At 45.2% G+C, this 25,844-nt stretch overlaps 1 protein-coding gene across 3 annotated transcripts in view; it reads right to left on the bottom strand.

Annotated features, from left to right (window-relative positions):
• Nucleotides 1–3,268: 3,268 nt before the first annotated feature.
• Nucleotides 3,269–25,844, bottom strand: part of CACNA1E (calcium channel, voltage-dependent, R type, alpha 1E subunit) — a 347,324-nt gene continuing 324,748 nt past the window's right edge. For 2 of the 3 annotated variants that reach the window (XM_011951156.1, XM_011951158.1), the window contains 7 exons: nt 25,330–25,437; nt 24,680–24,780; nt 24,279–24,385; nt 19,520–19,631; nt 15,057–15,237; nt 13,243–13,433; nt 3,269–11,784 (listed from right to left, as the gene is read on the bottom strand). In XM_011951156.1, coding sequence (XP_011806546.1) covers nt 11,242–11,784; nt 13,243–13,433; nt 15,057–15,237; nt 19,520–19,631; nt 24,279–24,385; nt 24,680–24,780; nt 25,330–25,437 — 1,343 coding nt within the window. In that variant the 3' untranslated portion in view covers nt 3,269–11,241. Of the gene's footprint in view, nt 11,785–13,242; nt 13,434–15,056; nt 15,238–16,307; nt 16,437–19,519; nt 19,632–24,278; nt 24,386–24,679; nt 24,781–25,329; nt 25,438–25,844 lie in introns of all 3 variants that reach the window. The other variant, XM_011951155.1, reaches the window with a different exon arrangement.

Here is a 25,844-nt window from a genome sequence, read left to right as displayed (position 1 = left end):
AGTGTATTTACTGAGCTATATTTATGTAAGTTGCCCTTTTCTCTTCCACCCCACCTCCCAGATAGCCACATTGTATTCCCATCAATGTCAAGCCATCTGATCTGGTCACAGGGGCAAGCAGTATGTCCAATATGCCAGGAAATCAGCCTGGATTCTGTCCTCTATTTCTAGGCCTGAATAGTTTGGTCCAATTGTCATAGCTCTTTCTTTGAATTACTTTGATGAAAATAGCTCATTTATGCCTGGTCTTTCCATGATACCTCCTGCTACTGTTGCAGGGGTTATAAACAGGCTCGGGGTGGGACTGGAGGATGTAAACACTCAGATATTTTGGTACCCTTTTCAAGGGAGAGGATACATAGCTTCCATTAGGTTCCTAAAGGAGTCTTCTGGACACATGAGCAAAAGAAGCCTCCTGGGGTGTGTTGCAGTTATTTTTTCCTTCTTTTTCGGACGGTTGTGCTAGGGTTGCTGAGGCTACCCTCGGGAGTCTAATATGGCAGTCCAGGTTCGCAGGAGACTTTCTTGGCCTTTGGAAAACCCATTTTAGAGTGTTTCCAAATGTCAAATCCCTCACGTATGCAATAGACTAGGGCAGAATCAATACCTAGACTCTCCCTTAAGTCAACAGTCTGGGCTCTGTGATTCCTACGTGTTGTAGAATCATTTAGATCAGCAGATGAAGGCTATAGTTGATTTTAAACACACACATGATTTTGCATGCAGAAGCAGCGGATGGGAATCTGGAAGCAGTGCCCTGAGGTATGGGAGCCCTCTTTCTGGATGGATTTATAGTGCTTGACTTCAGTCAAGCATTGTTTTGCCTTCTGGTATCCTGAATATTCCCCTGGCAATCTCCTGGAAAGGGTTTCTCAATTTACTTATGTCCAGAGTTGATGCTTTATGAACTAATCATTCTTTATTGATCACTTAGGAATGGTTTTCAAAAAGTATTATTATTATTTTTTCCTTTTTTCTAATGGACTAACCATTAGGCCACTGACCCTAAATTTATGGTTCACTTACATGTGCCGTCAATGAGTTACTTGATATTTCAAAGTGCCTTGAATATTGCTGTGTTTATAGGTGTACAGTGTTTTTAATGCTGCCATTAACTTTATTGGCTACTTTTACAATTACCATCTCCCACTAATGTTTTTCCCATTTGGTTATTAAATGAATATGGAAATTAGAAATGAAGAATAAACAAAATTATGACTTGTTTCTGAGACAAGAGTGGCGGCATTATTTTAAAATAGCTATACAGTAATCATTTGCTTTGTAAATGTATCCCCCTTTCCTTAGAAACTTGCTAAGGATCAACTTGTCCTCTGTGTTTCATTAACAGAAGGGGAGCACCCACCAGCGTATTCTCAGCATGTGGTCCTGAAAGGTTCAGTTTCTCAGATGTGGTGGGTTTGGGGAATGCACTTGTATATGGTGATAATGATGACAACAATGGTGAGACCTGCCATTTATCAGATGCCTATTGTGGACAGACACGGGCTATTCTCTTCATATACTCTGTGTTCACTCTGCCCAACCACGCTATGGGGTAGTTGCTATTATTGTTCCCATTTTAAAGGTGAAGAAAGTGAGTCTTAGGTTAAGTGGCCAACTCGGGGCCACACAGCATGTAACTGGTGGTGCACAGGTTTGACCTCAGTTGGTTCTATTCCAGCACTTGCATTTGTAGCCTCTATTCTTTTCTTTCTTTTTGTTGCAGGTGTTTAAGGAGTTCCGGGGGTATGTGCGCCTGTGACTAGTCCCAATATTTTGTGATTAAATGTTTAAAAAACTAAAATCTGGGTCTTTAGTTTGGGAATTTTCCCAGCTCATTAGCAAAGTAACGTGATACACAAGTAAAGACAAGTTTCTACTATCCCAGAGGCAGAATAGAAGGTTTAGGAACATAATGTGTAAAGGTAACCAACAGATGATCCGATCATAGCACAAAAACACTCAAGAGAAACTCAGAACAGTGTCTGTTTTTCTTTATATCTGTTTCCTAGTGCCATTAGCCTGTGGAAAACTGTGGGCCTAAGTTCCAGGTTAGAAGAAAACAAGAACAGAAATCATCAATCCATGTAAATTGCTTACAGACCAACCTTTGCCCAAGAAACCAATGTATTATCTCATGAAAGTGTGAAGTTAAAGGTTGTCAAATTCTAACTCCAATGGTGATAGAAGCCACAGGAAACAAATTATGATTGAAAAATAACATAAAATTTAAGAGTTGTAGAGAATCTTAGAAATTTCTAAAATCCAGCCTCCAAGGACCTAGACCTCCCTGAGAGATGACCACATATCACATTTTTGGATGTTTTTAATCATAAGAAAAATCCTAGCTAATAAAGTCATATATCTTAGGACTCAAGAAATATCTTGGCTCAAACTTAGGGGACTTATTTTGGAATGCTGGTTTCTATCTAATTGATAAAAGCGTTGCTCAGAGTAAAATAATTAACACTAGGATTAGATGATGATATTTCCCCAAGCAGAATGAAGCAGACAGTTCTCGGAGTGGCAAATCAAATGGATACCTGGGCCTGGGGCTTGCTGCTTTCCCTGTGGCAAGGGAGCAATTGCAGTGAAATGGGGAGTGATGTAGACAGGAGGAAGAATGGACAGTATCTCCTAAGAGTCTTGGGAATCAGCTGCTTCCTGAACTTGGTGGCTAAGCTGGTGTCCTATAATCCCACCATTTTTCAGAGAGGAGACTGGTCATAGATTTTCTGGTCACAGAGCCCTGTTGTTCCATAAGGAAGTTCTCTGCCTACCTTGTTAAATTCCTCACTTGGAGATCAGGACAGCGTCCTGATTAGAAAATCTGTTTATCTCTTTCAGGGAACGAGTTAGTATGGAATCTTTTTAAAAAAATATTATCCAAAGCAGAGAATATTTGTTTCCTATTTTTTCTTTTTAAGAGGTGGGAGTCTCACTCTGTCATCCAGGCCAGTCTCGAACTCCTAGTCTCAAGTAATCCTTCTGCCCTAGCTTCCTGAATAGCTGGGGTAACAGGTACGAGCTACCACACACAGCACAAAGTACATTTTTAGTAAAAGAAAACCTTTCAGGGCCAGGATGTCCCTGGGACTTTGAAAGCCTCCTGAATTCCTCCTGAGTGGTGTGAGCAGACCCCAACTAAGTGCAGCTGCAGAGCCTGCTGCCAGCTTACCCTGAGGGTCCTGGTGGGCTTCACTCCCATGATCTCCCTTTTTGGTAGCAGCAAAGAAACACATCAAGTGAGGGAAATCAGGCTGATACATTCTTTACAACAAGGTTTTATTTATTCTTTTCTTTTATCCCCCCCAAAACATTAAAGTTTTTTATCTTTCTTTTATTTTTAATGGTTTTCCTTTTGGATCCAAACGAGCATCTATATTACAGGATATCCGCCTGGTCAACATGCAGTGCTGAACTGTGGCTTTAGGAGAGATGCACCGATACTCTGGGTGGGCCAGCATCAGCTGCCATTCAAACACCGTGACTGCAGGGGTGTCAGGCTGGCACACCACAGTGGATGCTGCCCTAAGGAAGTGTCTTGTGGGGCATGACTTGCACGTTTTAGAATGCCGGTAGCAGCATTTTAACAGCCTGAGGCAGAGCACCCAATTTCCCTCCTGATCTCATATGACATGCTCATCCTCTAGGAGCAAAACAAAGAGGGAATGGCCTGACCATGGGCCCCAAAGGACAGAGGGTGTGGACCCTGTAGTCCACCTCCTTGCAATGTTGTTATTTGAGGCTAGAACCGGTGCACCCTGCAGAGTCTGAAATCTCTGTTCCTGATGAAGCTCATCCCCGTCCCACTCACTGGCCCTTCTCCCATCCCATGGTATTCTCACCACTAGGAAGTTAATATAATCTCTCCATTATTGGTGCTACTATGTTGAAGAGTTGCTAAAGTCATAAAGATTGTCTTCGAGCCGCTTTAAAGCAAGAACCTCTTTCTCTCCATCTCTCAGGTCTGGAAGAGAATTTCGGGAATCTATTAATCCTCTGAGGCCTTCAAATCCACTACCCTAGGTGAGTTTAACAGAAAGAACTTCTCTGAATCCAGTCTTGTGCTAAGAAGTTTACACATAATTTAAGTGAAAAAGAGGATCCAAGGTTACACATCTGTAAGTCTGTCCCCTTCTGGGACCTGTTATTTTCTACCTCACTTTGCTTTTGTTCTACAGCTTGTCTTCCTACCCTCTACTCCATTGTCCCAACCATGAAATGCCAAACACATCTAGTGAATTAGGCTTTTCTCCTCCATTTGTTTTTCTGGGTGAATTCAAATCTTGGACTCAGTTTGAGTGGAGCTGGACTGCCCTCTAATATCACCAAGAGGCAAGTTCCTCTGCAATTGCAGCAGTTAGGGTGGCTTTGTATAACTTTTGACTGGTTCACAAAACACCAGGATAGAAAAACACTGACTAAAGTTCAGCCTGCAGGCTAAGTATATATCCCAATTGGTAGCCATTAAAACTTAATACCTATGTTTTTACTAACTCCACTGGGATCTGCCTAGTATTATACAACTCCATATCAAATGTAACTAAGACCACAACTACTGTCTACCTTAACTGGCAGTTATATTACATTGTTTAGCCCTCATTTCATAGTACCTTTATTTTTAAAAATTGATTAATGGCACTTTAAAATTTTGGAGTATGTTTTTCCTGCTCATCCCTTATAAAAATGTTTCACAGATTTACTTTAAGTGGTGGGTTCTTGTGCCATATAGGCCATTGCCATAAAAAAAAATCAGAGTACTCGAAGGAAAACTGAGTCATCAAATAAAGTCAAATTCAGACTTGGTATATTTGAATGGTTTCATTTCCTTTTCAGTTTTGGGGCCATCTTCTGAGTGAAGTGAAGAGGAAGTGACACAGCCTGGTGTAAAGTCTAGGGTCTGGTTGTAGAATGTAGACAGCAATCCATTCTTATCTCTGACAAACTTGTCGGACAAAAAGAGAAAAGATTCGTTCAGATTTCCAGTGCTGGGTTGGAGAATATGTCTGGGTGATGATATATGACTGGCTTAAGTTTGCACAAAGAGAAGGTGACACAAGGAAGCTCAGATCATGAAAACCCAACTTTCTGGATTGAAAAAAAAAAAAGTCTAGGTTTTTTTCAAAATTAGATAACAAGAAGAATAAGGGAAAATGGGAAGAACAGAGTGAAATTAAAGCAAATCCTGGATTCAGATTCCATTAAACAGAAAGTTTCCTTAAAAAAAATCAAATGCTTATAGCAATGCTGAGAATTTCATAGGTACTTCATGGGATCTAACAAGTGAAGGTTTTTTTAAATTGCTTTGTGGAGACTAAGTACTTTAAATTATGTATTATTAACTTAACAGACACTTTACATCATGAGTTAGCCAAACATTCATATTTCAGTTGACAAGGGAAAGAAAGTGAAGAGATGCTTGCTGAAGGCACAAGTTTGAATACAGAAAGCTGGAACATAAAAAACTATTGACTTCCAATAGTTTTCATTTATCAGATTACTACACTATTGTAAAAATTACCTTCTTATTAAGACATAAATTTTGTATTGGTTAAAGATGTCCTGAAAAAATTCTGTATCTCTTTGGCTTTCACTGAAGTTTTGGGGGAGTTTTTCATTAATTTGGGTTATATGTTACGTCCTTAGGAAAAGACAGAGGCCAATTTAGACAGAAGGAGAAAGACAACAAAAAGGAGACCAGAGAGAGAAGACAGAGATGGTATGATAACCTCAGATTTTTGACTCAAATATCATATCACTAAATTTGATGGCAATCACTTCCTAAAGAGAAACAGATTCAGAAACACTGCAGATCACAAAGGTATCCTTCTTTACTATTCCATAATAGGTCTGTTACAAGAAACCCAGCCACCAACCAAACAACCCCAAACAAATAAAAATAAACATAAATCCCCACATCTCTTTTGACTTGGTCTACTCAACTCTTTCATACCTCCAAAAATAAAAATGCAAACCTCAATAATGTATTTATAGGTAGCATGGCTTATTATAAAATCTCCTTTTGCATTTAGAAGGTCAAGATTCTAACTCCCCTACTTATAGCATGCGGAGAGAGGGTGGGTAAAAGAAAGCAAAACTACAAAAATAGAAGGGCAGTTTGGGGATGCCCCAGCCTCAAAAGCCATCAACTGGACTTTGCTATGAGCCCCATTCATACTTCTCAACTGTCTTGAGTTTTGTTCAGAGAGGATTTTCAGGCCCTTTGGGTAGGTTGGGACAATCTGTGAATTTGTTCTCTTTGGCTTGGTGTGACCTCTCTGGGATGCATACACCTCAGAAGGTTAAAGCAGAAGGGATTCAAGGAAAGAAAAAGATGGCCTCTGGAAAGCAAAGACAGTTCTGTTCTTTGTCCTTTGTCCCTTAAAGCGCTTTGTCTATGTACTCTGACTGGGTGGGCTGTAGCACCTAACAGCTGACAAAACACCATAGCTCTGCAGCCAAGCTCTCCCTCCTCAGACAGCAGAGAAGCCATCAGCTGCTGCTCTATTTGGGGTAGACCTGGCTATGATGTACAGGGTGGTTCAGAAAAGAAACAGCAAAAGACAAAAAGGCAAAGCTGCTGCTACAGGCAGTGCTTATTAATGTGGGATCTCTCTGATCACCTTCTTACAAAGGTTAGGTCATAAGCCCTGAGTTAATTAATTTTGTTTGGATTTTGTTAAAATAAGAGTCTCAGTGTGGAGATATTTTAAAGAGAAGTTATCCAAACCTGAACCTGATTCCATAAAGACTCTTTCTGGAGTCAAACTATCATTCTCTGTCTGGCCACTTGCAAGGGACCCACTTCTTCCTTCTTTCCTGCATCATAAAGTCCTCTCCTATACCTCCTGGACAGTGCCCATGGCTCTGGGATCTATGAGGGAAGAACTTGCAGGCTGGGTGAGAGAGCTGGTGGGGAAGAATTCACCCCAAGGCATGGCAACGCCTCTCACCAGGATTCTTGGCATATACTAGCCCTAGGCTTCCGAGGATCTCAAAACATAACAGACGTGAAACTGATGAACAAAAATAGCAGTAAAAATTCCTTAACCTGCAAGTCTCAAAATTCCTGAAAGGTAGCTATCTGCTCCCCTTCTGCTATACATTTGCTTTTTCTTTACATACAATCTCATAATATTTATATCATCTTATAAATGAGCTGAGAAATATCCCTCAACCTGTCCCTGGCCCCACCCACTAAAGAAACACTCTGTCCAAAAAAATGAAACATCCAGAGGGCTGAGAAGTAGGATGTAATGAAAAATTGAGAACTTTTTAAAAATCAAAATTATCTGAGATTTTTGTTCCATTATGCCAGGAGAGACCTCATTTTCCTGCCGTGAGCTTTTATCCAGTGGGTGGGCATTATGTCCACCCCCACGCCCTACGCTGTGTGTCGTCTTGCGAGGAGCACCAGGTGAGTTCCAAACCCTATTTCATTAGAATGCAGCATTCCCCAATAGGTGAGAGACTGGTGGAGTCAGTCAGGCAAGCCAATAAGCTTGGATTGGGTGGAATTAACCATCTCAGGAGTTGGATCAGTGCTAACATGCAGCAAAACGGAGGCTGAGATGGGAGAACAGAGGGAAGACGACCCTCATGCTCACCACATAGACTCTATGGGGTCGGGGGGAATCTGTGCAGGGAAGGGAGATACTGGCTGAGAGGTGGATTATGGGGTCTTCTCTTTGTGACCCCAGAGTCAAGGGAGGTCAAAATCTAGAACATCTGGAGTTTAGCTTCTGGGCAATGTTCTTGGTGATCTCAGTGCCCTATGGAGACATTGAGTGGGGACTACAAGTGAAGCCCAGAAGAAAAACAGATTCTTCAGCTAGAAGAGCAGCACAGACCCCCACTGACAATTGTGTTCATGACTCACGTGGAGCCAAGGGGATGCTAGCCAGCACCAGCCCTTCACGGGGCAGGAAATTCTATGCTGATCCTCGCTCAGAGGCACCTTGGCTGGAGCCCTGCCCCTGTCCAAAGGTCGCTGGCACTTTGTCCTCTAGGAGATGGGGAGACAGACACAGAGAAAGATACAGAGAGACAGAGACAGACATGCATTCCCTACCTGGAGTCTGTCTGGAGCCTTAAGTGAAATGAGGGATATCTAAACGCCAATCTACTTAGAACATCATCTCCCTGCCTTGGTTTTCTTTCCTCCTTTTACCTTCCTCTATCTTGGCTTCACTCTGTTTTGAGGAGATGGTGAAGACGAGTCATATATTAGCAAGATAAACTGAACATATGACTCAAGAGTCTTCTGAGGGGACCGCCAGTGCCCAAATTTGATCTTGTGGTATATCTCAAACACTGGTCGTAGTCTTCTTTTGCATGGAATTTCTCAAGACGCTGCTGTAATTAACCAGAGAAAAGAACAGGTGTTGGGGTCTACATGGGCCTCTTTTCAAGGGAGGCAGGCTCTGACACCTAGCAAGGGAAGGCTGGCATTCACTTTTGTTCAGAGGCAGCAGAAAACCAAACATGATGATGAGTTTGTGACTCAACAGAAAATTTTATTTTCTGGTCTTAATAGAAGAGTAAGTGCAGGCTGAGGGAAAAGAAACCCAATTTCTTGGTTAAGGGAAGGTGAATAAAAGAAATTCACTGGTAATAGAAAAACCAGGTGGTCAGTCAGGTGACCACATCTGCAGTGCTTCCAACACTTTATTCAGGACTCAAATACTTGTGTGTATGAGTTCAAGGAGTTCAGGAAGGTTTCCTGGCACAGTAAATGTAGTGTTTGTTTATACTACTTGCAGGCAAATTCCATTTCAGGGAATTGCTCTGCCAGCCTGCATTTCTCCTGTTGAAATGGCATAAGGTATCACTACAATTCCCTTTCTCAAAACACCATGCAATAGACTCGCTGGCTCAGAATAGTCGTCCTGTTGTAGGCCTTCCCCTAGGGAAAGCTGAGTTTCCAAAGTGGAAAAAAGCAATTTTGTACACACAAAGCAGCCCATAGCAGCACTTTGGCATGAAATGACACTGAGCAGAGGAAACTTTAAACACAAAACAAGGCCCAGCATCAGCGTCTTATGTAATGATCACACCTGTTAGGATCGGGTACTGTATATCACATTCCCAGCCACCCTCAAGCACACACGTGCTAAGTGGGAGAGGAAAATGAAGACGAAAGAGGGTCTGAGAGTGGGAGAGCTCTGTCTCTGCCTCACTGGCCTCCTCTGTTGGGACAGCTTTGGTTTGGGGGCTGACCATGGGTCATTGAAGCTCCATCAGTATCAGAAGAGAAGGCGGGGCCATGACAAATGATTCTCCAGCCATGTGGTTGAATTTGGCTTTTCAGGGCTGATACAGCTATTATATTTCAATTTAAAAAATAGGGGAAAAAGAGGCTCCTTCTAAGAAAAATAACAGCTCTGGATTTCTCCTGCCCAAGAGGAGGAGTGTGCCTGGGCTGGAGGAGTGTTTATCCACTGAGTGCTCAGTGCAGGGCAGATCAGGATCCTGGGTGGCAGGCTCCATCTGTTCCTGTGGGGGTGGGGGGGAAGGAGGGCCCCGTCATTTCCCCTGCTGTGATGGCACTAAAGAGGAACTTAAGGGAAAGGTACATTTCCACCAGATAAAGCCAGTGATGTGTGCCCTCCAATGGAGCTGTATGCCATGTACCAAAAGAGCACTGGCTTGGCAAGAAAGGGCTCTCTTGCTCAGTGCTTCTGCATTTGGGCAGTTAGGAATGACAGGGTGGGACTGTCAGCCCCAGCTCTTACTCTGGGGAGGGGTGAAGCCCCATCTTGGCCCAGGGGAATATTCAAGGTGACCAGGGCCCCAGTCTTGTCATCCTGTATGATGAGGCCCCACTGGAGCCCACTTTACTAGAAGGAGCAGCCCAGGTCTAAGCTGAGGTATATTTACTAATCACCTTAAAGCATCCTGACAAACTGACCTGAACCCCACACCAGCTGCAGACGCTGCAGTCCCAATGGTCCTGCCTCATGGGAGGTCCTCAGCAAATCCAGACTTTCCTAGAAGCTTATTTCAATCTATCCGCCTTTCCCATCTTTTCAGAAGTCCCTACCCAGTGGTGGGTAGCCTACTTGGATATGTGTGTTCTGCCCTCTCAGAGGAGTGGCAGGGAAGGCTGGGCCTCTGGCACTTGGCCTTACTGGGCTTGGCACAGCACTGGCCTTGCTGCCTCACGGACCAGAGTGTGGGCTGACGTTCAGCCAGGAGGTGCTGGTGTGGCCGTAGCACTGTTGCACATATTTAATTGTTCCCACACTGGTTGGAAAACAGACTCTGTTTTGAGTCCCTTAGGTGGCCCCTGTTACTCTACCCACATTCTCAGGGTTCCCCCATGACTGGCATCTAAAGAGCCAATGCCTGGAACAGCGTGGGCTCCAGCACTACAACCAAACTCCACTTATATTGATGCCACAGCAGTTGTTAAATACTTTTACCTTCACCCTTACCAGAGCCTTAGGCACCTTTGTGGACCCTGGGGAACTTCCTGACCCGTCCTAACTAACTCTCAGCACCTACTGTGAGTGACAGGCCTCAAGGATGGGGGGCTATACCCCCCAGCACCACCAGTTTCTCTGACCGTCTCCCTCATGGTAGGGGCTGCCTGGCTATGGCTTTTCTTATCCAGACCAGCCCTTGCTGCTGTTGCCTCAGCACACTGACCCCTTTCGCTTCGGCTTTCTCCTCCCTCCCTGGCATCCGATGTTCCTGACTTAGCCTGCGCTGCCCTGGGGGAAGAAAGCCACAGGGTTATGCATGAGATGCTGCTGCGTTGCCCTGGTGGCAGTGGTGCTGGCTGAGGCGTAAGAGCTGGTGAGGGAGGAGAGTCCTCTCCTATGGTCTCCACTACTCCCCAGTTAAGAGCCAGAAAGTCTTCCAGGCTTCTTAGGGCACTGAGTGTAGACATAGGCCAGCTAGATCCCTCCACAGCTTTTAGAAAAGTGGGAAGGGGCAAGGGGAAGCAAAGCCATCCTCGTGTCCCTTCTCCTGCAGGAATAACCCTCCATGTTCCTGTTTCCTTTCCCCAGCAAAGAGGCAGAACTATGGCAGTGCCCATCTTGCAAAGGGGAATAAAGCAATTTGGTGGGTTTGGTGTTCCGATTGTCCTTTACTTCCTCTTCTCTGATAATGCATGGTGTCTTTCCATCTTCCTTTTCCCTCTTCCGCCCCCCCGGGCCGCACTGGCTTCCCAATTCTGTCTTGGTTTTCTCCATGTGGGAGAAGAGCATGCATCGGAGGGGGGAGCAGCCTCTAGCATTTGTCGTCTTCTTCCGTGTCACTTAGCAGGTTGTTGACAGCCCCACACATCATGCCTGGCCCAGGCCCCCCGCGCCTCCGTCGCCGATAGTGCCCATTGGGCATCTGCCAGCTGTGCCGCAGGGGTGGGGCTGAGCCGATGGTGTTGGAACGGCCCAGGCTAGTAGCCACGGCTGCTTCAAAAGTGAGCGTCTCCTCCTCGCCACAGTCTGAGGCGTGGGAGTCTTCGTGCAGGGCCAAGTAGGGCTCGGAGATGTAGCGCTGGGGGGAGGCATGTTGGCCCTGCTGGGGGTGCGGGGAGTTGGAAGACTCGGTCAGGCAAGCGTTGTTGCTCTCCAGGGCTTGGGAGGTCAGCGGGGAGCCCTCCTCGCTTCCATCAGCAGGTGGAGAGATGCTGCCTGCGTGTCGAATCAGGGAGCTGTAGGAAAGGAGGGGCCGGGGCTTTGGTGGGACGGGCGGGAGCTGCCGACGACTTCTTCTTGGGGTGCTGGTGTCAGAGACAGAGGGGATGGAGCTCTCACTTAGGGAACCTGTGCCCTGGATAGCAGGAGAGACATGGCGTGTTAGATGGGGCTTGGCATGATCCCTACTTGCAACTCTTTTAAGAGAGTCCTTGGAGTCTGAACTCTGTGGGGGAGAGGCCTGTGCTGGAGCTCCCTGTAGTATTCACATCCACTCAGGGACGCAAGGATTGAAGAGATTAAGGAGTCAAGAACATTTAGACCAGGACATCTCAGACTTTTAGTGAGCATACAGACCTCTGGGGATTTGGTTAAACTGCAGATGCAGGCTCAGAAGATCTGGGGCGAGGCCTGAGAGTCTGCGTTTCTAACAAGTTTCCAGGTGATACCAGGGGTGGCAGGTCCGTGGAACAAGCACTTGGACTACTAAGGAAGCTCTACATAGGTAACAAGGGGCACACTAAAAGTAAAAGAGAGACTTGAAACTTGAGAAAGACAACTCTGTGGAAAGTGAACAAATGCTGGAGTTGCTCTGTCTGGGAAACCCTTATTCCCGCCCATGTCTTCAGTGGTTTGCTGAACTCAACTTCTGGACCTGATACATGCAGTTGTTGGCTCAGGCCATACTTGCCCTTACCTATTCCCAAGAGAAACTGAGCCCAGGTTTTGGGAAGTAAACCTCCAGGAGAGCATTTCTTAAGGTATGTGTGACCTACAAACCTCCCGCTCAGAATCCTATGTAGGGGTCTTTTCAAAGGCAGATTTCTGGGTCTCACTAGAATCCTTCAGGCCCCAGGAATGTGCAGTGCTAGTAAACTTCATGGGTTAATGCTGTTCTGCGCTAAAATTTGAAAACTGTTGTTCTAGAAGGGAAACCTCTCAGCTGCTGTGTCTCCAAAGGTCTGCATTAGCAGCCCCTCCTTTCTCCACTGATCATTCTGACGGGGTCTCCTATTATGGGTCAAAGTGCCATGACTAGAGATAGGGCTACAGTGAGGAGGAGTAACACAGAGTCGATGAATGTTCTCATACAGCTCTGATAGTTATTCTTTATGCACCAGGCTGGTGGTTCAGCAAAAGGCATGGTCCTGTTGGGATGGCTGGAAGCTAGGTAAATGAGGGTGAACTGCTCTGACTTGTGAATCCTGGGCTGAGAGATGAATCACCATTCTCACAAATACTGGGGATCACAAGATGGTCAAAGGAAGCTTTCTGGCTAAAGGACCATCCTCTCCTCCAAAATCTGGCTGAGACATCTGTCAGCCTATTTATATCTCTGGATTCCAAAGGCTGAAATGGAATGACCTCTAGACACCATCTTCCTTGGGGGAAATCTGGTTTTCTGTGAATTCAATCTCTGACTACACAAGCATTGAGCAGCTAACCTCTACGCACTATAGGTAAAGCTTCCTGTGAAATTCCAGTCTTTGTGGGTACTTGAATGTGTTTGCTAAATACTCACAACTTGCGTGTAATTATACAGCCCACCCTCCCCTGTCCTTCTGCTGTAGACTGGCTTCCTCTCTGTGCTCACCTGTCTGTTGGGGGTCTGTGATCTGCCCTCACTGGGTGACCTGGATTGACGGCGCTCTGGGGACTCCCAGTCAGCCTGGGTCCCTCGCTCTTCTGAATTGCAGCGGGAGACATCAGGAGAGAGAAGATGCTTTCGCTCTTTTGATCGTCCTCGCTCCCTGCCCCCTGAGCGGTGACTGTCGGACTTGTGGCCTGTGAGAGGTGACAAAAGCACTTGGTTATAACTCTGCCCACTCTGACCACTGATGATGAAGGGACTTCTCTCCAAGTATCCCATCACAGCCTGGGGTTGGGCCCTCAGATGGACCACGTTTCTGTCCCCACCCAAATTCAAATGTTGAGGCCTAACTTGTTCCTGATGGTATGGCGTTAGGAGGCAGGGCATGAGGGTGGGGCCTCCATTATGAGATTAGTGCTCTGATAAGAAGAGACCTGAGAGTGCTTGCTTCCACTCTCTCTTCTCTCCATCATGTGAGAACAGAAAGCAGACAGAGATCTGCTGGCACATTGGTCTCGGATTTACCAGCCTCCAGAACCGTGACAAATACATGTTTAATCCACCCAGTCTGTGGTAATTTCTTATAGCAGCCTGAACAAAGAGAGGCCCCTAAAAGAATCCTGGCTTCTCCAGGTATGTCAAAAGATGATCTGAAAGGGAAGCAGGGGAGAAAGGGAGGCTAACAAATTACCTACTTTGTAAGCAGGTGCAAGGTGCCAGTAGAGACACATATGTCAAACAATGCATTCTATTCTGTTTCTATTTACGCTACACACAATATAGGATATTGGTTAACAATATGGGTCAGGAACACTCTCTATCATAAATATGGCTGTGTAACTTTTTGAGGGAAAGGTGGTACCAGCAGAAGGGAATTAAGAAATTTCTGTGAACTAAATAATAACACACCTAATATAATGCCATGGTGTGAAGTCCAGGATTGAAATGAAAGGATCCCAGTGCTAGTCCCAGTTCTGCCACTTAATGGCCCTGTGACATGGGACGAGTCACTGCTTTTTCAACTTTCATTTCTTTATCCAATAAAATAAAATGGTTGAGCCAGACTAAATTTTTTTTTTTTTTTTTTTTTGCGAAAAGCTCAAAAGAAATTCAGGCTGGGTGCGGTGGCTCACGCCTGTAATCCCAGCACTTTGAGAGGCCAAGGCGGGTGGATCATGAGGTCAGGAGATTGAGACCATCCTGGCTAACACAGTGAAACCCTGTCTCTACTCAAAATACAAAAAATACATGGGGTGTGGTGGCGGGTGCCTGTAGTCCCAGCTACTTGGGAGGCTGAGGCAGGAGAACACTGTGAACCTGGGAGGCAGAGCTTGCAGTGAGCCAAGATTGTACCACTGCACTCCAGCCTGGGTGACAGAGCGAGACTCTGTCTCAAAACAAAAAAAAGAAAAAAAGAAATTAAAACACAGAAAATAATTCCAGGTAGCACTGTTTGGGTTGAAGTGGAATTGGTGGTTAAAGTTTAGTCCTCACAGTGAGTCTCTAATACATTCCTAAAAAGCCCCAGTGGTTTTGCAGAAGACTATTTGAAAAGCTCCCTCAATTCTAATGATTTGTATAGCCCTGCTCCAGAAGGAAGGGATTGCAACAGCCTTTCCGGTGAACACAGAGGAGGGCTTTGGCCTGTTTCAGGATGTTAAGTCACATACAGGAATTCCCTTTGGTAAGGAGCATCCTTTACTTTCTTCAACCCTGGTCTCTAAATTATTTTCTGGTTATCTACAGTGCTCGGAGAGTAAGTCCATCAGGGCAGGAGCCCACTGCCTGATGAAAGAGCTGGACAATGAAGACCTCACCTGAATCAGAGTTCAGGCGGTGGGCTGACAGCCGCAAGGAGGAGTGGTAACTCCGGCGACGGGACTTGTAGGTATTTTCACTGCTTCGCTCCATGGAGAATTCCTCCAACCACGAGGAATTTGAACGCTTATCCCGAATAGTGGAAAATGAACGTCTCATGGAGCTAGTGTCTGTCACCACCTGGAAATACAAGCCCCCAGAGAAACACAGGTATAGATTAATGATTGAAAAGATCTAAAAGGACAGAAGCGGCAAGACTGAGACGTTGAGGAAGGCAAATTGTAACCCCTGCAAATGGTAACTTCCTTTGAATCTCTCTTGCTCAAACCTTAGCTGGTGGAAACTGTTCAAGAAAGTATCCTTACGTTATGTTAACATAGTCACTGGAAATGGTCCCGGATCTTCTCTTCCTGTAGCTGAGTGTACAAAGCCAAGCAGAATGCAGGCAGGCAGGCACTGTGCAAGCTCCCACAGAGCCCTCTACCATGGGTGCAGCCGGGCTGCAGCAAATACCGTGCTGCTTTGAAACATGTGACGGCAATTGTCTAAGAGGCTACCCCATGAAAGAAACATAGCTTTGCTTTTTTTTTTTTTTTTTTTTTAAATGCCCTTGCCAGAGAAGTACCTGCCCTTCTGCACTACAGCCCAGGAGAGCTTGCAATTTAACAAGTGCTAAGCATGTATCACTCTCCCTCTGCTGCCATCAATCCCACCTAGCCCCATTTTAAATTCTGGCGTTTTGATTTGCCACACATATTAAAACAAATCCACAAAAACTTCTTGTCTCTGTCAAAACCTGATGTAAGACAGACAGACAGGAGAAAGCAGCCAGGAAAACAGACAAAGAAATGAGGTGTGGCCTGCACTGGTTAGGACAGACAGTCCTGACACAGACCTGTATGTGTAAGTAACTGCATATGTGCTGGAGGAGTCAGGAAACGAAAAAAGGATGGAAAAGTACACAGAGAAAATCCTGGAAAATATTTCTGGCGTGGCTGGTTGAATCTTGAGGATGTATAGCCCGTCCAGAGTGAGGTATGCAATTTTGTTGGCTGGGCTGTTGTGGTTAGGGGGTCACTGAAAACACTGGAGGAGCAGGCTCTATTAGAGAAGGCCCATGAGCCAGGTTTTATTTATAGGGAAGGGGTGCGGGCAAGTCAAGGGCTCACCTGCAAATATCAGATATTATTCCATAACCCAGCTAATACAGCCCGGATGCCACTGCATTAAGGTAGGTGGTTGCTTTTTACCTGGGGATCCACAGTCAGACGTGGCATAGAGGATGCCCTCCCAGATCCCGCATGCTCCTGGGTGTCCGAAGGAAGGTAGATGCCATGGTTAGAGGGCTGCACGCTTTTTAATTCACTAACCTCTGGCTCCTGGAAATAAACACAGCCAAGCTTGTGGGACTTGGTCTCATCTCATTGCTTCTCACATCCAGTGGACAATTCAGCCTCCTCAAGAACGACTTTCAAAAGAGAGACTTGCAGCTTTAAGGTCTCAGTTGTGTGTATGTGTGTGTTTTTGTGTGCACCTATGCGCTATATGTTCCAGACAGGAAGCTCTAGCTGGGATTGAGTGCTGAAGGTCACCTATTTTTCATCACTAAGCAATGATTCAGATTTTATTGTCTTCTGCAACAAATACTGTGGGGTATAATACTTTTCAGATATGTGAAGTTCGCTTTCAAGAAGTGGTAGCATTGGATTTTTCTTTTAATCTGAAGAAGACTCTTATCAATTAAATGGAAACCAGTATTCTAAGGGAAGTCAACAATTTCTGATGTCAAATATGTCTTCTCAAGCCTTAAGACACATGACTTTAAGAGTTTTCTTCTGATTGAAACCATCCAAAGATGTGGTGGGTAGCTGTCAGGGATGCCCTGAGTAACACGGTCCCATGGAAGGATGATGCAAGCCACTTGCAGAATTTTAAATGTCCAAGTAACCATGTTGTAAAAGGTGAAAAGAAATTTAATAACATTGAATATATCCAAATATTAGCATGTCAACATGTAATCAATATAAAAATTCGTTTATATTTTATTTGGACTAGCCACACATGGCTAAGAGCTATTGTTTTGGGCTGTGCCAGCCTAGAATGTTATTAGGTTGGACTGCAAATCTCTAAGGTTCTGTCATTTTTGTTAGTTTCCTGGTTAAAGAATGTTAGCTTGGCAGTCGTGCATGCTCTATACAGATAGCTAGTATCATTGCATAAAGAGCTGTATGGGAGATGTTTACGTGGGCTACCCAACAAAAAGATCTAAGAACATCTTGGGCAGATGGAGATAGTACCAGAAAAAGCTATTTTATATTTAAGAAATGACATCCTAAAAACATGGAGGGCATTGCCCAAAAGAAAATGAATGGGACCCCCACCTTAGCGTCTGTGGCCATTTGGCTGAGTGGTTTCCGGTGTGTATGGGAGGGGTACTTTCCCAAGACATGTGCTATGGTGCTCTTGAGGGAGTTACAGTGTTTGTGGCACATGCTTTATACAGCACACAGTTCTGACTCCAAACAGACGTGGTAACAACACTGCAGTCTACAGGTATCAGAGGTGGTGTGAGACACACACTCCATATGCACACACACAATCATGGCCACGCCTCGGGACATGGAGCAGCGGCCCCGAGGGATGGGCAGAAGTACACAGTGGTGAGTGTGTAGCACAGGCTGACACCTGAATTGAATTACAGACACCAGTACTGACAATGAGATGAACACATATCCAAAAAGTCCTGGCACTATAGCTCAGCCCTGGGGACCCCGCAGAAATGATGTCATAAAGTCTCCCTGTGAAAAAAAGGACACATTATTGCAATTTTTTTCCCACTAGACACATCCCCAGGCAGGCAAAATGCTGCGAGGCCTTTTTAAGACTCAAACTCTCTGTACCAATAATTCCACAGGTCTTGGTGCTAAGTTCCTCAGAGGGGAGGGCAGAGAATGACTCCACGAGTTCCTACCCGCCTCATCAAGAACACCCTCAGGCAGTCAATCACTCAGCCCTGGGGGTGTCTGGACAAACACTCTTCCCCCACACAACCATGCACGATTCTGTCTCAGCACTCGCAGGAGATAGAAGAATACATTTGTTTGAGCCGCTGAGTGTTTTTCGCCCTCTGAGGGGGTGCCCATTCCATCACACGTCATTCATTCAGGGTGGCTCTGAGGTACACAGTAGCAGCAGGGAGGGATCAGGAGAGAAATGAAGGGGAGAGAAGAGCCACAGCTGAATCAGAATTTAAATGATATGGAACTCAGTACAAGCTGTCTGTACAGACTTTTGCAATGGTTGGGTTTTGTCCTTTTTTCTTTTCAGTCCAATGACTGCTTGGGCTTCAATTCTAAGTTGAGGTTGGGGTGGGGGACCTTGAGCTCATGGCTCCTAAACCAGGAATAATGGTAAAGTCAATGTTTAGGAACCATATTTTAGCTTTGTATTGGCTAAGCCAAAACTTCAATCTCTCCTCTCTTCTTCAAGCTTTCACTTGACTCAATAGGTCTCTCAGGAATTTGTTTTTTTTTTTTGTTTTTTTTTTTTTTGAGACGGAGTCTCGCTCTGTCGCCCAGGCTGGAGTGCAGTGGCGCGATCTCAGCTCACTGCAAGCTCCACCTCCCAGGTTCACGCCATTCTCCTGCCTCAGCCTTCCGAGTAGGTGGGACTACAGGCGCCCGCCACCACGCCCGGCTAATTTTTTTGTATTTTTAGTAGAGATGGGGTTTCACTGTGTTAGCCAGGATGGTCTCAATCTCCTGACCTTGTCATCCACCAGCCTCCAAAAGTGCTGGGATTATAGGTGTGAGCCATTGCGCCCGGCCAGGAATTTTACCATTTATGCTAATAAACTCGTTTTGGGGTCAGGGAAGTGACTTTAGTGGCCTGTTACAATGTCTTTGAATTGTGACCAAAAGGGACAATGTGACTGAACCCACACAGAGCAGAGGTAGGACAGTCTTCTGTGCCTCCTGGCAGGGAGCTCGTCACTGTGGTACATGCTGCTGCTAGGTTCTAGAGGAGGTGGGCATCACTAAGGAATGGCATGGGGCATTCGTGTGTCCCACAAGCTGTACCTAGGTACACTAAGAGGCAGGGTTGGTATCACTCATTCTCTGGTGATACATCTTCAAGCTCCCCATCAAAGGCAAGATTTTGTATGTGACTTTTGGTCTTACACTTGATACTCAGGGCCATAAACTAAGAGGGCTTGGCCTAAAGCAATTTAAGTTCCTGCTGCAGGGAAGGGACCTCTGGGATTATAAAACCTAAAGAGGGAACATTGTCAGAGCACAGGAGAAACTGGGCTAGAAAAGGGCTAAGGCAGGACACCTCCAGGGCAATTGGCTAAACTACCAGAATGGATTTTCCTGACGGACCATGACTATGTATTAAAATTAGTAAGAGGGATCAGGAAACCACGGAAATATTTTTGAGGTCATATAACTCATGCATTCACCAGAGACTGCTGTTCCTGGAACTGTCCATCATCGGCGGGGTCCATACAAGCCAACTGGAATATCTCCTGGGGAGAGAGTGGACTCATCGAAGGGTATGCACTCCGGCCACTCCTGAAAAGCAATGTCAAATCCAGAAGTAATGAGGGACAGTCATGTCACGGCTGCCACTAGCAGTTCCCACTCCAGTAGGGCAACACCCTTTAGCCTTGACTGGCTTTTGTAAACCTAGTAACTTACATGTGGCTAGTCCTGAAATTAAAAAAAAAAAAAAAAAAGCACTGGAAAAGACAGAGGCTGGTGTTTTCAACCTGCATCCTGCCTTTGGAACCATTCATGATTCTGGGGACTAGCATATCTATGACAAATGACATCATTTGTCACGCTCAGCCATATGGAAAACCAATGCTAGATTGTAAACCTGTTTCTGCTCATTTTCCCCATTTGGTGGAGAAACACCCTAGTTTACACAGCGAACAGTTTGTTTCAGTATTAAGCAGCCATGGTCTTTTTAAAAATTTTCCCTACTCACAGTAAGAATGTGGAATGTTTTGCCAACATCCCTGGCTGAACAAAACAATTCAGTCCAATTCCACTGCCATTTATTGAAGGACTACCGTGTACCATACATTAAGTCTGTTGGTTCGTGAGCTGAGAAGGATTTCAGATGTGGTGATGAGATGAAAACCTCTTGGTTGATGGCAATGTAGGAAGAGGTTTAAATGGTGGTGAGAAAAGAGGACAGAGACAAAGTCTGCCCAGTTGTTTAGAGGTCTCCAAGGGAAAAGAATGGAGAACTGGCACAGTAGGCTTGTTATTAAACCACTGTCTAGTACTTCCAGACACTCTTAACCTGATGGGGGATCCACTGGGGTGGTTAGGAGAGAAAGAAGCAGCCGAGCTTTCTGGAGATTGTGGTGCCTGTTGCCAAATTATTGGCTGACTGCCACCAGTATGGTAATAGCTACCATCTCACCTGCTCAAGAACGCAGAGTGAGCTTCCAGAGTATGGGAGGAAGGACTGGGGTAAGTGGCTGGGTAGCAGCTCTCTTGGTGGCGGAGCTAGGAGGGAGAGATGGGATACCATTTCTTTTAAGTCTACTGCTAATGACTGCATCCAATGGAAAACTCAAGGCATGAGCAAGGATTGCCAATTACTTAAAAACAATCCATAGGTATGAATTTTAGATTACAGAGGAAGATCTGAAGAGCAGAGTTACCTAATCTGTCCGCTTGCTTCCAGTGAGAGCTTTTGCCGAGTTTTCATGATATTTAAATGACCTGCCTAATGTCAGTCATCTTCCTCACGGTGGCATCTCCTGAGAACCACTGGGAATAAGATTGAGCACAGCCAGTAAAAGAATGAGTTCTCAGCTTTGCACTGTGGCTCACACCTGTACTCTCAGCACTTTGGAAGGCCGAACCAGGAAGACAGCTTCAGCTCAGGAGTCCGAGACCAACCTGGGCAACAAAGCAAGATCTGTCTCTACAAAAAAATTAGCCAGCAGTGATAACACATGCCTGGGGTGGTCCCAGCTGCACAGGAGGCTAAGGCAGGAGGTTCACTTGAGCCCAGGAAGTCAAGGCTGCAGTGAGCCGGTTGTGCCACTGTAGTCCAGCCTGGGCAAGAGTGAGATCATGTCTCAGAAAGAAAGAAATGGGTTCCTTTTTGTCCTACAGAGAGTAAATAATTATAGAATCCTCAAGAGAGGGAGAGGACCCCTGGAATCACTTAACAGAGTTGAATAACCGGAACCCAGAGTGATCTCCTACTTTGAAAACCTTGTCAAGCTGGGGCACAGAATCCAGAATTCTGAACACAGCCTCCTTCGCGATCTGGTCCCTACCTCACTAACCTCCTCTTGTACCACTTTCCCCTTTGCTCCCTGAATTCGAGACAAATGCCAGCCTCTTTTAGTTCGTTGGATAGGCTAGGCTTGTTTCTGCCTCGAGATTTTAATAGAGGCCACTCTAAGGGTGCAGAACACTTCACTCCAACTCCCTACCGCCCTGTAAACTCTTTCCGTAATTAAATCACTGAAAATGCAACTTTTCTTCTTTCCAGTATCTCTCTGTTTAATGTCTGGTTTGCCATATTTGAGGGAGTGACCCTATCTGTTATGTCTACCACTGTACCCCTAGATCAACCTCTACTGAACAATGATGCATGGCTCTAGAAACACAGATGGTTCTGAGGAACCAGCCTGCTGGTCCACCAGTGTCCCCATGTCAGGAAATATACCAACATGCACCTACCAAAGGCTTCACCCAGAATCCTCTGCTTCCCCTTTAGTCCAAGTAGCAAATCAATCACCAAATCCTATCCAGTCTATCTACCAAATATCTCACATCTGACCATCTGTCTCCATCTTGCTAGTCCAAGCTACTCTCACTGATAATTTACACAACTGTAATAACCTACGAAATGGTGTTCCTGCCTCTAGAATTGGTTCCCTCCAATTCCTTTAGTCTAGACTGAATTTTAAAAAGCACACATCTGATCACATCATTGTGATGCATAAAACCCCATTATCCTAAGACAAAATCCACCTTCTTTGTTCTGCTTATAATGCCCCCAAAATACTAGCCCCTGTATATCTCTCCAAATCCGTAACTTAACACATCCTCTGAGCTCTCCATGCTCCAACCATCATGACAGATTTTAAGTTCCTTAAACTTACCATACTTTCTCTTACCACTCTTGAAGAGCTTGTCTTCAAGTCTCACTCACATGTTACTTCCTCAGGAAGGCCTCTCTAAACCCTCAAACTGGGTGAGCTGTTTCCATGACATCACAACAGCCCACCCTTCAGCATTGTTTGCCTGTATTGTTCTTGTAATTTCTTCTTCCAGATTTGTCTCCATGGGGACCTGTTCTCTGCCATAGCCCCAGTGCCTAAGCCAGCTCTGGGGCCATATTGGCTCTTAAAAAATATTGGTAAAAATCAATGAGTAAATGGATCAATAAATATATGGGAGAAAAGCCAGAGTGATCCTATGGTGGCGGGTTAATTTGTATAGCAAAATGTAGATAAAACAGAGATTGCAATTTAGGGGGTGTGTCCCCCATTTCTAAGCCAAGGACTGGTAAAACAAAAAAACAAAAAACAGCATAAACCCTTCCAGTGGAGAGGTCCCACTGTTCCGATCGTACTTCCTTCCCTCCCTCCCTCCTACACAAGCAGAAGATAAACACTGACTTGTTTTCTGTGGACAGGAGAATTCACACCCTGCATTTCATCACATCAAATTATATATATATACACACACACATATATACACACATATATAGTATATATATCAAATTATATATATATATAAACCAATATGACTCTTCATCTTGTCTTCTCTTCCAAAGGTGTTGGACTTCGATATCTGAAAGCAGTGCTTTTCAAAAACAGATCTCCAGCACCACAGGCAGAAAGAAAGAAATGATCTGAGCAATTCCAAATGACTCCAACAGAGGTCTCATTCCCAAGTCCTGGGTATCACTCTCTTAGTAATTAAGATATGTGATTTGGGCCAGGCGCAGTGGCTCATGCCTGTAGTCCCAGCACTCTGGGAGGCCGAGGCGGGCGGCTCATGAGGTCAGGAGATCGAGACCATCCTGGTGAACACTGAAACCCCGTCTCTACTAAAAATACAAAAAATTATCCGGGCGTGGTGGCGGGCGCCTGTAGTCCCAGCTACTCGGGAGGCTGAGGCAGGAGAATGGCGTGAACCCGGGAGGCGGAGCTTGCAGTGAGCTGAGATTGTGCCACTGCACTCCAGCCTGAGCGACAGAGCGAGACTCCGTCTCAAAAAAAAAAAAATATGCGATTTGGTGATTCCTGGTTTTGTAAGAACTGGGACTTTGTTAAATCCAATCACAAAAGCTCATTTACATTGAGTAGAAAAGAAAGACTTGTGTTCTTTGGGTACACACTAAATGCTGATGACAGAAATACAATGTTATGAGATACATATGCTATAGTAGATTAACTGGGGCTAAGGCTTATCACTCAGAAGGATGGGAAAATTCCTTCATTTGTGTTTTATTTTCACTCCTATTATAGAAAAAGTAAGGTCCCTTTCTGAATAAGGTCCCTTTTGTTTATTAAAGAAAACATGGTGTAGGGAAAACACTCTGGGGTCAGAAATAAGGAACTTAAATTCCAGTTCCACATTCTACTAGCCATGACTTTAGGCAACGTAGTTAACCTCAGTTAGTCTCCAGTTTCTTCATGTGTAAAGTGGTGATATTAATATATACCTCCAGGGTTTAGTAGGCTGCTAGAGTGGGAATCAAGTGAGATCCTGCAAATAGTGTCGCTAGAAGTGTCAACCTCAGGGAAAGCAGTTACTAGTGGTCCTCTTACACTCAGCCAGCATGGCACCCGTGAGGGTGGCTCTATCTTCCAGCAGGACACTAGATCCACAGGGAAGCGATAGCCAAGAATTAGAGAGGAGATGATTATTCTTCGCAACAGAACTACAACTAAGACCCAAGTATATTAAAAGACAAGTGAAACTCTCTTCTTCTATTGTTCATTCACAGTGATCACCGTCTCTGATGCTGACCACAGTGCTAAGTATGCTTAGTCTGCTTTTCTCTTACTCCTGCTGAAAATCATTTTAAGATATTCAACCTCAGAAAAAGGATCACTCAAGCTCAGAGTATTCATTCTTGGGCCCTTCTGAGCAGTGAGTTTTGGGGTCTGCACAACAGCATGGGTGACAGATTGCAAGCAGCCATGCCAGGGATGTTTTGGTGCTACTCACAGGCCTGAAACGGGGTCCTGCTGGAGGTAAGGCAGGGCTTTGGCATTAGCAATGATCTCCTGAGGCAGAGATGAGGGCTCCATGCGTTGGAACATGGGGGCATTTTTCTGGGTAAAAAGAGGGAAAGAGAAGAAAACAATTCCAATGACTATGGAGTTTGCTATGGGGAAAATACAATTTACATGGATAATACAGGCACATAACTTATCCCTTGTTTGACCATTTTAACCTTTGACCCACTGGGTTTCTAATTCCACGTTACTACAAAGTTCTTGGGCCTTGCACCCATTACTGCTGCTTCTAAGTCCTTGCAGGGCACTATGCCCCAGGGATGCACAGGCCTATCCCCTCCTGCAACTCCTCGTGGCCCACCCACTTAGCATGCTGGCATTGACCTTCACCTGTTCCTCCAGCTGCTGCCTCTGCTTCTTCACCTTACTCTGCTTATAGTAGTCCATGATCATCATTGCTGCATAGATTTTGCCCACAGTCAGGTCAGAGGCTAAAAACACAAATGTGGCATGATGGTGAAGAGGGAGAAGATGATGGGATAGAGTGAGGAACCTCTAAGCTTTGTTACCCACTCTCTGGAACAGGTCTGCGCTGTCAGTCACCCATTCATCCAGCATATATTGAGGGTCCCCATGGTCCCAGGATCTGAGGATGCAGAGTGCATAGGTCCCCTGATCTGTCCTCAGGGGGCTTGCATGCCCACCTAGTGATGGTGATGATACTGAGGATAAGCAGTACATGAGTAAGCATCATGCCTACCATTCTAAATCTCTATAGCTAAGTGACAACATCCTTTCTCCCATGAGGGTTTGCTGAGGAGTATTATGTGGAAGGAAGGAGCTATACACCCAGGAAGTCTCATCCACAACCACAGTGACCTATCTTAAAGAACATGTTTTCAATTAATAAGGACAAAAGGGACTTAAGGATAAAAGGGCAAACTTCCCTTATCTCTTTGATCACTCTGGGTTCCCCCAAAAGACGTAGCCTTCATTTGCTGGGCCCACAGTGACAAGGATACCCAGGAGAAGACCCAAACCTTTGGGCATGGGCACAAGCAGATCCAGCATCTTCTGGGATAGGTGAGGCCAGATGGCTAGGGTCTCCTTTTGTAGCTCTGAGTCTAGCTGCTGCCTGTCTGCACCACCTAGAATAAGATAAATTACTAATAAATAGAATAGACCCGGAAATAACCAGGACTGAGGGAGAAGGTGGAGGTAGGAGCTGAATCAGCAGGGCACCTCATATTTTAAGAAGAAATCTTGGCACTTAGTGACAGTAGATCTTGCAATACCAGGTCTTTCTGCTGAAGAAGCAGAACACATTTTGGTTCCTGTTTTCAGTGACTCAGGGATATCCTGCCAAGAGATCCGAGACCCTCAGACTAAGAGCAACTTCCTCATTCATTCTAAAAGCCTCCCAGGTGCTCAGTGTATCAGAGGAGAAAATAAAAATAGCCGCAAGTACGTTCCTCTGCCTTCTTATCCGTACAGCAATCCTTCCAGCAACCCTAACTCCATAGTCTGAGTGATCTGATTTTAAAAAGGATTTAGA

The sequence above is a fragment of the Colobus angolensis genome, unplaced genomic scaffold, assembly GCF_000951035.1.
Source record: "Colobus angolensis palliatus isolate OR3802 unplaced genomic scaffold, Cang.pa_1.0 Scaffold315, whole genome shotgun sequence".
Lineage (NCBI taxonomy): Eukaryota > Metazoa > Chordata > Mammalia > Primates > Cercopithecidae > Colobus > Colobus angolensis.
This window is presented reverse-complemented; position numbering and strand designations above follow the sequence as displayed.